This window comes from Anoplophora glabripennis, unplaced genomic scaffold (genome assembly GCF_000390285.2).
Source record: "Anoplophora glabripennis isolate ALB-LARVAE unplaced genomic scaffold, Agla_2.0 scaffold75, whole genome shotgun sequence".
NCBI classification, from domain to species: domain Eukaryota; kingdom Metazoa; phylum Arthropoda; class Insecta; order Coleoptera; family Cerambycidae; genus Anoplophora; species Anoplophora glabripennis.
In genome coordinates, this window is record NW_019416255.1 from 206,764 (window position 1) to 219,695 (window position 12,932).

At 31.5% G+C, this 12,932-nt stretch overlaps 1 protein-coding gene across 1 annotated transcript; it reads left to right on the top strand.

Moving 5' to 3' along the window:
- The first annotated feature begins 3,321 nt into the window (after positions 1–3,321).
- LOC108903351 (larval cuticle protein A2B-like) lies at positions 3,322–11,300 on the top strand. The gene is made up of 2 exons (XM_018705495.1): positions 3,322–3,540; positions 11,016–11,300. Exons 1-2 carry the CDS (start codon positions 3,322–3,324, stop codon positions 11,298–11,300), a joined length of 504 nt encoding a protein of 167 aa, XP_018561011.1.
- The last annotated feature ends 1,632 nt before the right edge of the window (positions 11,301–12,932 follow it).

Here is a 12,932-nt window from a genome sequence, read left to right on the forward strand (position 1 = left end):
ATGCTTACATAGCCACTGTGATCGGGTGTACCTACCCAATCTACATAAAAACATGTGCCAATAATCAACCAAAACAGATTTTTTGCTATAGCACTGTTCGCGCATAAGTTAGTGATACCTATTTTTGTTATTAATTCAAACCATGTTCATTCCATTCGTTGGCTTTTTTTCGCTCCTGTCAAACTAAAGTAAGCCCTATATCGACGCATTTCCCTTCAAAAGGGCTATCCATTTATGCTTAAAATATTAGGTGGTGCTATTTAAAAAAATGTCGATGACGTCATAGGTTTATGAAACATAGCGCAAAAAAGGTTTAAGCAACGTGACAAAACGACAATTCTAATTTACTAATTGACGTATTTTAGCGTTTTTGTGAAAACTCAACACAAAATAAAATATGAATTTTTTTGCGTTACTTCTGGGACGCACTGTATAATTGAATTTGTTTATACATTTATAAAAACACTATTGAATGTATTTAAATAAAATGCCTACAGAATATTTAAACCATTTCACGATATTTAGTATAAAAAGAGAGATTTATGTAAATTTTGCTCAAAAATAAGAATTACCTTGTATCTCGGAAACGATAAAACTAAAAAAGATACTACCCTGTATAAGTTTCTGCCACCAACCTCTAGAATTAGAAAACAACTGAAATCCGCCGAAAATTCTATAGTCATACTTAAGTTAGAGCACTTAAACATCAACTGAGTCTTATAAAAATAGCAAAATGTAGCATTTTCATCCATATTTCCACTCTTCAATCGTTAAATGTCGCAACTACTTCTATTCGACGCAGAAAGGTCCAACTTAACGACACTAAAATCACTCCGAGCGGATCACTCCTGCGCCCAGCGGTAGCGCCCGTGCATTTGTAACACTTTGAAAGTTATAAACTATTAGGTTCTTTAAATTTTCCTAACATTGCCGATCCTTTAATCATTTCCAATGTTAAAATATTTTGATCTCGTAGCTGATTAAAAGTTCACTTTCAAGCAGAGTAATAAAAATAAATTGGTTGTACAGAATAGATAGTGCTATTTACATATGAATGAAAAACATTAGTATGTGCTCCCTGATCTCGTATAATACTGATTATCTGTAGTGTTACGGAATACGTACTTATTTAAATGAAAGTGAATTCTGCAGTAACTTCCTTTGCAAATAGCATTGCATTTGTAATTCTAATTGAGTGTATGTGTATCATCTCCTTATTGTAGATAAATCGTCAACTCGTTGGGAATTTTAATTAAAGATTTATATATCTTCACTATTGGAATAGATGCCTGTGGCCTTACCCTAATTTTCTTTGTCTATCATTTATACATATATATTCAAAAGAAAATTGACATACATTTCACAAATATTAAGCGCCTTCTAACGCCCTTTGTCATTTCATATGAATAAAATGAAACATGCTTGAAGGTTTTGGAGGTAGTTGCTGTCCAGATTGTAGTCGTAGGTATAAATTAGATATTATGAAATGGTATTTATTTACCATACACTTTTTCAATACATTACTTAGAACACCAGGACAAAGAATTTTGTATAATATTTTACATACTTTGTATCAGTAAATTTGAATGAGAAAATGAATGAGAAACATATTTATACCCAGGCTACCTTTGATTGTTGGAATCACAGATGATAAATATGCTTCCTCAAATACTGTCGTGAAAACAGAATTTTAATTTAAACATTTTCCCGTAATTTTCATACCCCGCCGCTAGACAGGTTAGTGTAACCTCAAACAACAGCGTGTGCTAGCTGCGTGCGCATACCAAACTGGTATTGTTGTCAAATCTCATCTTCCTTGATTCGGATACATGATTCTTTTTATAATATCGTGCAGAAATTTAACAATGAAAACACATACCATCACTAAATACTGAAATAAATAAGTTTATAAATAACTTAAGTAACTCAAAACACGTCACTAGATACCGCTTTATATTTTAATATAAAATTAATCTTAATAAAACACAGCACTAATTATAGAAATTCGTTAAATGATCAATGTCGTATTACAAACATGTTGGATATTGTCGTGTTTTGCTAGTTTAGTATTCTGTTTATATATCACATCAAATAGATTGTTATAGGTATAGTTCACCTAAACTAGGTCAGTGTCAGAGGTCATTCACTAACTAAACACAGTGTTTTAAAAAATAATAACAAATACTTTTTATTGAAAAAGGTGAAATGGTTTAAAAAAAAGTGTGCTAGATTGGTAAGAATTTTCATTTATTTTGTTTATACATTTCATGAAACAAGAAAAATAGTTATTTTAAAAAGTAAATTAGTTTTACTTAATCTAGTAACGTATATCTATGTGTATTTACCTATCAATAGTTAGTAAGTTAATATTTAATAAATTATGCAAAAAATATATACAATGTATCCCACTTTTCATGGATCCTCCCTGATATCTCGCTCACTTGATATCCGAATATTTTGAAACTTTGGTGGTGAATATATACCTATAAAGTGAGTCTTTAGACGTAACCAATGATTTTGAGATAAAAAAGGAGGTCGATTTTTTTTAGTAAGGCAAAAATTATTATTTTCATTTACAGCAAACGTACAAATTAGAATTTTTGCCTTATTAAAAAAAATATTATTTTGTTATAGAATCATTTCATATCAGTACAATACATTATTTTGTACAAAAAATAAATATATTTTTTTTCATTTGAGATCCCGTTTTACAAATACAAATTATTTCATGTTTAAAAAAATTGTTTTTCGACAGCCCATATCTTTGAATACATAACGATGTAATCTTGCACAAAGGGGTTTCTAAAGATGCTGATTATGAATATCCTACTAGTTTTTTTCTCTAAAAATATCGCTAATGTTTTTTTGTAAATCGACCCCCTTCTTCCATCTCAGACTACAATCAAATATGGTCATGTCTAGAGACTCACTGTATAGGATTCGGATATCAGGTGAGCGGGATATCAGGGTGGCTCCATGAAAAGTGGGACACATTGTGTATTTTTTAAACACAATTTATTTTCTAATGTCTGTCTCTTGGTTTCAATCGGCATCAAAAATATGGCGACTTTAAAATAACATATCGCAAAGTCAAATAAACGCAATATGTTTTTATAAAATGATTTTCCATTGCAGTCTCGCTCTCTGTCACTGTATTAAGAATCATACAGTGGTACAAAAAGGTAACACTGATAAGCTAGTGATGGCGTAGGAAACAATTCAAGCGCATTTTAAAAACTCGACTTTATATATTTTTGTTGTAGATTGTACAATATGTTAATAACATCGCTTTAATTTTGTATGTAGGTATGTTTATTCCTAATGGTTTCTGGAGTAATCTATGGTTATCCGATAATAGTTGAGCAAAATGTGCCACACGAAGAGACAGCCAATGCAGTACAAGATCAACAGTTTTTGTATTACGGGGGCAACGAAGAAATCAAGGGACTTCAGGCATATTCCCAACAAGAAAATAATATAGAATCTAAAGGATATGACCAACATGCTGGAAAGGAGCTGACGCATATCATTGACTACTATGTAAGTTATAAAAGTAAAAAAAAGTGAGGGTTTAAATAAGAGTTATTTTATTTGAATCGTCAAGTTTAATTTATGGAGAAATCAACTTCATTCTATTACCAAGACTTTTGTTTGGACGTATATTTTTGCGTTTATAAGGATATCTTTTCAGAAAGTGGGGATAAAAAAATTGATAACTTTATTTTTTCGAGTTTCTTTTATTAAGATTATAAACGTTTTCGGAAAAATTTACTTCGTTTTGTATAGAATTTTATTAAGAATTTAGGTGTTTAATGGAATTATATATTTCATTATAAGGAAATAACAGGAAACAGATGTTCAGTTGTGTTATTGACATAGAAACATCAATTTCACTTACGTGCTTGTTTTAAACAAATTACAAGAATCCTGATGGATGAGTGAAAATTAGAATTAATAGCCCGCTATAAATAGCCCACACAAATGATAATATGATATCCGTCAAACTTGGTGTGAGATATTTTTACTAATGCAAAACATAACTCGAAGTTTTTTATTTTTTGTTAACTTATTTAACTGAAGAAACAGTTTTTAAATTTTCAAAAACGAATAAACAATTTCTAAACTAACTGAATAAATAAAATTGTTGTAAGGAGGTTTAAAAATCTTTCAAATGACTCAATTCTCACTCAATACTCGTTAATGATTTTTATTTTTCATGTTTCAGAAAAATTGACAAATTAATTAACCATTTAACATGAAAGTCGAGAAGCTAATGATAAAGGTTGTATAAGTGAAAAATTAGTTTCTGCGAAATATTTGCTAACCATTTATTGGGGCCTTCTTCTGCAAGAGAATAAATATTATATATTGCAAGTTAATTCCTAACTGAAAATAATTTTTTACACAATTTTTTCTGTGTTAACCAAATATTTAATCGGCAGTAAATCAACCACATCTTTGACTTCCCAATGCCATGAGATTTATTTTTGAAATTGCCTTTGGGCTAAATTTTTGAAATGGACAGGGTATTTTTTACACATCAGACTATTAATGAAATATCTTTAGCTAATCTATATTTCTTTTATGGTAATAGTGGTTGTAATTTTCTCATCGGAACGCAAGTATTTAAAGAGGTGAAAGATAATGCTAATCATACTGATTTCAATCTGTGCTGGATAACAGTTTCACTTTTCACCAGTACATTTAGCGATTAACTGAATTAACAAAGAAATTTCTTAACATCGACCACATGTTATCAATACAACTACAAAAATACAGAAGCAATTCAAAATTGTTTAGGGGACTTTAAAATTCACATTTTATCACGAGATTTATTTAAGTGAAAGTTTTATGACTATTAACGGCTTGCGTGCACTGCATTTACGTTCTCATAATTTCTGTGGATTCTGAATTAGCATATTTGAAACACATTGTAGTTTTCTTTGCAGCAAATTTACAATGTATTTGTGTGCATGCATTTACAGCACAATACACCATTAAAGATGACTTACTCGTTTTGACTAGCTTATTTATCCACAAAGAGAGACACATAAATATAATTTTATTTAGTAAGTAATAAATTACTATTTTTTTGTGAAAGGCGAAATTATTTTCTTTAGTTATTTCCAAAGAACATTTATTTAAATTACAGCATTGTGAGTACATTTATATGTATATTAGTCGTGTATAAAATTATTAGTTTTTATGAAAAAGTTATGTGAAAATTTTGAGGAGGCAACACCTCTTCTTTTTTCAATTTCAACATTTGGACATATCAAACAAAATATTTATAATTTGAATATCATTTTTTTCTATCTCCGTATTCTCCAAAATTTGTACATAAAATTGTGTTTCTACTGCAGAATGGAACCCTTGTGTTCGTAGGTTTTGTGTTTATTCCTCGGTTTTCGCTCATGTATTAGGTATGCTAGATAAAACTTAATTAAATATTTTATAACGTGACTTATTCATTTTTCAAGCAAAAACTTTTATCAAGAATGCCTTTTTTTCGTACCTTGCAAAATAGGGTATGTTTACTCTTAAGCAAAATAACATTTTTGTTTTTGACCCACCCTGTACAACAAAATTGAAGTTCGTCATGGTGATTCGTATTCTCTAAATAATCAAATACTTTTATCAAAAATGCCTTTTTTCATATCTTTCACTTTTTGGTCAATTTGTCCTCTCGTAAGCTAAATCCGCGGACATACTGTATATTGATTGCAACAATTTTCGAGGGTTTACTGGATTTCTAGTTTATTTTTACATATAAAAATATAGACGAAGATGAAGAATAAAACTAATTGTAAATTTATCATCATATAGTTATTTTAATCGCCAAAGACCATCCCTGAAACCTTAAATGCAACCAAAACTCTGCATTCACTACGTTTCTCCTTGGGTGCAGCTCTGGAAACCTCGATTCATCATATTCGTGGAGCTCATTGCATTTTAGGATATCCAAAGTGTAACGCCTCGGGATTTAAAAAATATCTGAAAACTAAAACCAAAAAAATATCATAAATTCTATATTTGGTGGGTCTCTGCTTGGAAAAAAACCTTGAAACTGATCCACACGTTATATTCGTGGACATCTCATAATCATCAAAACTTGCAACTTTTCTGTTTCGGTTGGACACCAGAAAGCTACCCGAAAATCAAAAAATCAGTTAAAATTCTTCAGTTGTCAGATTCAAGTCATAAACTTACACCACGAATTTACAGCCAGATGGTAGTTTCATAGACTCATCCTAAAAAGTGAGTGATAGCGAGCTATATTAATTAGGCCATGAACTTAAATTCCTAATCTACATGCACTACCAGTGGCGGCTCGTGGTTTTGAATACAGGAGGGGTGCATTTTGAAAAGAGGACGTACATCATAAGAGCTGCGGGGGATATGGGGGGCGGTAGCACCCCGCTTAGCGACGCAGGCGAAAAATTTTAAGGAATTTGAAGGTCATTGTGTTTTGCAAGTACCCCAAAATGAATACTGTCAGTGTGTAAAGTAGCTACTTAGNAATCGAAATGTTGACTTAGTTACAAAATCAAGATACTTATTTCCTTGCCCTATTCCGACTATATGTTGTTACCGTAATACACTATTTGAAAGGCATGAAAATTATTTAAAATTCATGTAATTTAAAAAGTTATACTTTCCGTATTTTAAATAGAACAACGTTATTTTAATAGCTTTTCAACTATAATGTTCTCACTGGGATTAAGTAGTAGGTATCAAAGCAGATGATATGAAAATCTGATGGCAGATTACTTTCAATGTTAAAAAGAGATACGTATCAGAGGAAATAAGGGATATTCTCTGTACAGATCGTTCAAAAATAGAAGAGAGTGATAAAAAAGAAAAAGGAATAACTAATAAACTCTGTATTGATTTGGTGCAATATTTTGATATAGTTTAATAATTGAGTCGAATTTCTCAACAAACTCACAACTACTTTGAAATATTTTAGTTACCATAGTTGTAGACCGACTCTTTCGCAAGCTCCATCCAAAGAGAAACCCACCAAAAGTAAAGTTGTAGCAAATTTTGGCTTCGGGGAATAGGAGCTTTCAAATGCTCATCAGAGCTTCCCAATTTTGGTATATCTGCGGTATTGGATGTTTGGTGTCTGTGGATTAAGAATTAAAGTCCATGTCTATTAGCTAAGCACACGTCATTTGTTTACTGTGTAGGATGAGTGGCTGAAAGTGTCTCCGGGCTGTAAATTCGTAATTTGAGTTTGTGACTTGAATCTGTCTAACGTAAAATTATAGCAGCGTATCCAGAATATGTGATGAGTCCACGGATATGAGCCGTTGACTATTTCCAGGACTTTACTCAAGCCAAGCGAACACTCACTGGAACTACAGTTTACTTTTAGAATCTAAGGGAAGTTTCTTGCAACTAGAATAAAACAAACCTGAAGGGTGAAAGTATTTTCCATTTCAGATTCGGTTTATGGGGATTAAAATGGGTTGGCTAACACTCGTCCGGGGAATAGATTACTTTGTTGTGTGACTGAGTTATTAATGGTTTTGTAGATAGAAGACATTGAAGTTAAAAAAAAATAATTCTTGGCAATAGTTTAGATATTCCTATAGTCTGTCATTTGCATGCCAAGCGAATTTGAATTTTTTCCCAGATTCTGAAAATTTTGTAATTTTAAAACAAAAAAATGACCTGTATATTTTTCGCCACGGTAGCGTAGTCAGTCAAGAGTGCGGTGGCAAGCATTTTCCCAATACCGCAGACAAGTCCTGGACATACAAAGACAAAATTAGTCCTGTAACTCTGAAGTTCAGTAATACTCCAATCAGAATAGGAACGTTTATTGATACTTTAACCTTCAGTTGAATAATCAATGAAATGCTCCGCTAATCTACGTGAATTTATAGAATTTTAATATTATTTTACAGTTTTTCAGCACTACAATAACTCCCTTTTTAAGCTTCTATATGTAGAACAACTTCACAGTTTTGAGTTATTTAAAATAGCACGCACGTGCAACTCATTAAATAGTTCAGTCTAAAATTTCTTCCACTGGCTTTAATTTAACTAAAATATTAGTGTAATTTTATTTTGTTAAATTTTCCTAGTTATGATAACACTTGTAACGTTTACGTATAAACGTTACTTATAAACTGATTACGTTTATTTAAAGTTCGGCCGGACAAATGGGATAGGAAATAAGTATCTTGATTTAATGACTAATCCGATGTTTCGATTTTACTTCAATTGAATGCAATTTACAATAGCTTTGTTAATACAGTTATCAAATAGTAATCAAATGATAACACCTAGTGTATAATCCTTTTCTTGTTGTCAACGTTTTTTAGTTTACTGTTTGTCTTGCCATAAATTTGCAGCTCATATACATATCTTAATATTTATTTTGAAGGAGGTAAGGAAAGACGCGGTCTGGAGTGGTGTGGTAGTGGTTTGGTATAGGAATGGCATATATCATAGGGATAGTAAGACCGTAGTGTGGCAGTAGAATGACAGCAAAGTGGTACCAACACGTACCGAAATGGCAAGTAGCGCTAGTGTGGTACTGATTTACCAGTTTAAAAGATCGAGGATGAGGATGCTCTTTAATTTGCAAACCTCAATATGCAACTCCGAAGCAACAAAATTAATGCTTCCATAGAAATAAAGACTAACTAATTATGATAATGTCAACATATTATTACATGAGGTTTATGTCAAGATTTACATTTAGAAGAATTCCCGAAGTAGAAAATATTAACTGCTTCCTATTTAAAAAAAAATTGCAAAAATTTTGAATACTACAGTGTAGGTGCTCTCAATAAAACTCAAAATTAAAAAACTAACTATATTTGTCACCTTATCTTCTCATATAGACAAATAGGAACTGGAGTGGTACCTACAAAAGAAGCTTTTGCCACTTGTCAGTTGAAAATTGAACATGTCAGAGACTTATGGTCTCTCTTATGACTTGCAAGTGGTGTACCACTTGCAAATGACCACCTCACCATCACTTTACCCAACGCGCGCTAGCGCGCTGCCGCATTTGTTTACAAAGGCTGTAGTAAATGTCTGCTATTTGTCACGCCACCGATACGTCACTTGAATACCTTTTCACTGTGCACTTTGCCTAAGATTGCTACTTTTTTAAATATTATATTTTTGTTCCCTGTTTTTTATTGTGTAGACTTGATCAATAATTTAATTAATAATTGTATCATGTGCTTGTATTTTAAAATATCGGAATATAGAATATCCTTTTGTTATTTATAGCCCCGAAGAATATTTTAAATAAAATCGAAATGTTGACTTAGTTACAAAATCAAGATACTTATTTCCTTGCCCTATTCCGACTATATGTTGTTACCGTAATACACTATTTGAAAGGCATGAAAATTATTTAAAATTCATGTAATTTAAAAAGTTATACTTTCCGTATTTTAAATAGAACAACGTTATTTTAATAGCTTTTCAACTATAATGTTCTCACTGGAATTAAGTAGTAGGTATCAAAGCAGATGATATGAAAATCTGATGGCAGATTACTTTCAATGTTAAAAAGAGATACGTATCAGAGGAAATAAGGGATATTCTCTGTACAGATCGTTCAAAAATAGAAGAGAGTGATAAAAAAGAAAAAGGAATAACTAATAAACTCTGTATTGATTTGGTGCAATATTTTGATATAGTTTAATAATTGAGTCGAATTTCTCAACAAACTCACAACTACTTTGAAATATTTTAGTTACCATAGTTGTAGACCGACTCTTTCGCAAGCTCCATCCAAAGAGAAACCCACCAAAAGTAAAGTTGTAGCAAATTTTGGCTTCGGGGAATAGGAGCTTTCAAATGCTCATCAGAGCTTCCCAATTTTGGTATATCTGCGGTATTGGATGTTTGGTGTCTGTGGATTAGGAATTAAAGTCCATGTCTATTAGCTAAGCACACGTCATTTGTTTACTGTGTAGGATGAGTGGCTGAAAGTGTCTCCGGGCTGTAAATTCGTAATTTGAGTTTGTGACTTGAATCTGTCTAACGTAAAATTATAGCAGCGTATCCAGAATATGTGATGAGTCCACGGATATGAGCCGTTGACTATTTCCAGGACTTTACTCAAGCCAAGCGAACACTCACTGGAACTACAGTTTACTTTTAGAATCTAAGGGAAGTTTCTTGCAACTAGAATAAAACAAACCTGAAGGGTGAAAGTATTTTCCATTTCAGATTCGGTTTATGGGGATTAAAATACATGGGTTGGCTAACACTCGTCCGGGGAATAGATTACTTTGTTGTGTGACTGAGTTATTAACGGTTTTGAAGATAGAAGACATTGAAGTTAAAAATAATAATTTTTGGCAATGGCAAAAAGATGACCTGTATATTTTTCGCCACGGTAGCGTAGTCAGTCAAGGGTGCGGTGGCAAGCATTTCTCGGCCAGGCTTCCTATTCTGGTCCGGGTTCGATCTCTGGCGTCGGAACTGCCTCGTTCTGCACAGCCTTTGGCTTTGGTTTTGGGGGTTGTCTCATTTCTGTAGTGTGTTTTATGTTTATGTCTATATTTTTTAGGCTCGGTGCTGGCATTTTTTATTTATAAAACTCCAAAACTAATGTGATATAAGGATATTTTTTGTGTAATATATTTAAAATGGTATTACTGAGTAAATCAAATAAACCATTACATCAAGAAGTCGCAGGAATTGCACTGAAACTATTATTTTTTCAAATTTTTTATCTTTCAGAATAATAAAGAAATTATAATTAGTGTTCAATTCCGGTTGCTAAACGAACAATGTCCAAATTGATAGAAAGCGCGTAGGGGTCATATAACAGAGCTACCATGGATTTTTTTTTAGTTATTTATTTTATTGAAATTGAACGTACCAAAAGTATATTTTCACTGATATTATTATTTTGATAGACTGAAAGAAAAAGAATATATAATACAATCATATCCTATCCGCGAGTCACCTGTGTCTTTCACTTTTAGGGTAAAAAATCGCCACTAATAGGTTTACTATTCAAATTACAGGCTCCACCCAAGTATTCGTTCAAATATGGTGTGAACGATTACCACACCGGCGACATAAAGAGCCAACAGGAATCTCGTGACGGAGACTTAGTAAAAGGTCAATACTCCCTAGTGGAGCCGGATGGCTCCATTCGTACCGTGGACTATACGGCTGACAAGCACAGTGGATTTAACGCCGTGGTACGCAAAATAGGACCCTCCAAAGGGTTAGAAGCCCAGGAGCATCAAGAAGCTCATGCAGTGGAAATTCAAGAAGAACCTGAGATCATCCAAGGTCATTACTGAGCATAAAGTATTTCTTTTATTCTTTAACTGAAATCACACATTGTTCATTAGTATACATATTTATCACTCATGTAATTAAACAATATTCTCTGTTAAATCCTAAAACTATGAACCATAAGCCATATTTCAACTAGTATTTTTACATAACGTAATTGCAAATTATATTATTATACAGGGTGTTATATTACTTCACTGAAAATGCTGTAGGTGATCCTTTAAGCAAAAATAAGAAAAAAGGTTAATATGAAGGCATATCACAAACGTTTCGTTCTTGAGACACAGTTACAATTATTTTTATACTTGTACATTTTTTGCCCGCCAGTTAAATCAGATGTGAAATCATATTGCTAGCCAACAAACCACGTAAGAAATGTGGCTAAGATTCAAACCACAATTTGAAGAATTACCATTCACGTGTACAAAATAGAGACGCCGTCATATCTTAAATGATGTGTCATCACAAAAAACAAATTCGCAGGGAGCTGATTTAAAAAAGAGTACCAAAGGAATATATTATCTTATATATTTGGTACCTATTTCACGCAATTCCGAGGAAGAACAGTACTAAATGTACCGAATTTGAAAGGATTACCTAAAAAAAATGTAAAGTATAATAATATATTTATCACTTTATATTTCAAAAACGAAGGGTTTGTGAATTTTTTTCATTATTTGCTAGATAAACTATAATTTATCACAACATATTGCAACAGCCCGTATATTTTGTTATAAAAAAATATGGATCAAAAAAAATATTTTTTTCATAAATATAAAATGTACAATTTTATTTCAAACTATTTTAGCACTAAAATTTAAGTACAATTGCCATTACTTAGTAAAATAATTATTCAAGCTGATTTTGAAATATTTTGCAGTGGAATACATATTCTCTATTTTCTATTTATAAAATATTTAAGATGGTTTATGTTTTGTAAATGAGTACTACATAGTATTAGTAGTAATAGCTATAATGTTATTTCTTGATGTAACAAGTTTTATAATTAGTAGGTATCCATATTTCAGTATTATTATTTTTTTTTAAATGTCACTGCGTAACTTGGAATCTAATTTAAATTGATATATCTCTATTTCTAACAGATTACGTAACTGGAATTGTTTTTTAAAAATATTCTTGCAAAACAAAAGTTAAAAATTCAAGAGATTTCTGAATTACGCATGATATTTAGATTTCATTATATTATGATTAATTTATTTGTTAATTAGTTTTATAAATAAGTCTATGGTATTGTTGGAAATATATATGGTTTTTTGAAAGCGTTTTTAAATTATTCTGAATAAAAGAAAAAAGTTAGTAAGTTGTCTGTGCGTATGTAACTAATCTGAAAATGAAAATGTTTTCCCGAACAAAATTGTCAAACTTGAAAAAAAAAACACTTTTCTTTGAGACAAGTTAAAATAGAAAGGCTAGAAACTAGTCATTAATAAAAATAACATTAACAGCACTTTATAACGCAAACTGTGACAAACTGCTGAACTGGGCAAGCGTCTACTGCCTAATGTCCCTTGCGTTTGTAGAAGATATATCACCATTTTCAGATAAAAAACTTTAATAAATATATTAGGGATTTGGAATGATTTAAACTACATCTTTTTCTTCCATCATTTATTCAA

What these genes read in the sequence shown, in the direction of transcription:
- LOC108903351 (XM_018705495.1), top strand. Translation starts at nt 3,322, where the DNA reads ATGGTTTCTGGAGTAATCTATGGTTATCCGATAATAGTTGAGCAAAAT. An exon ending in CGCATATCATTGACTACTAT is followed by an intron (nt 3,541 to 11,015) that starts GTAAGTTATAAA and finishes TTCAAATTACAG; the next exon opens with GCTCCACCCAAGTATTCGTT.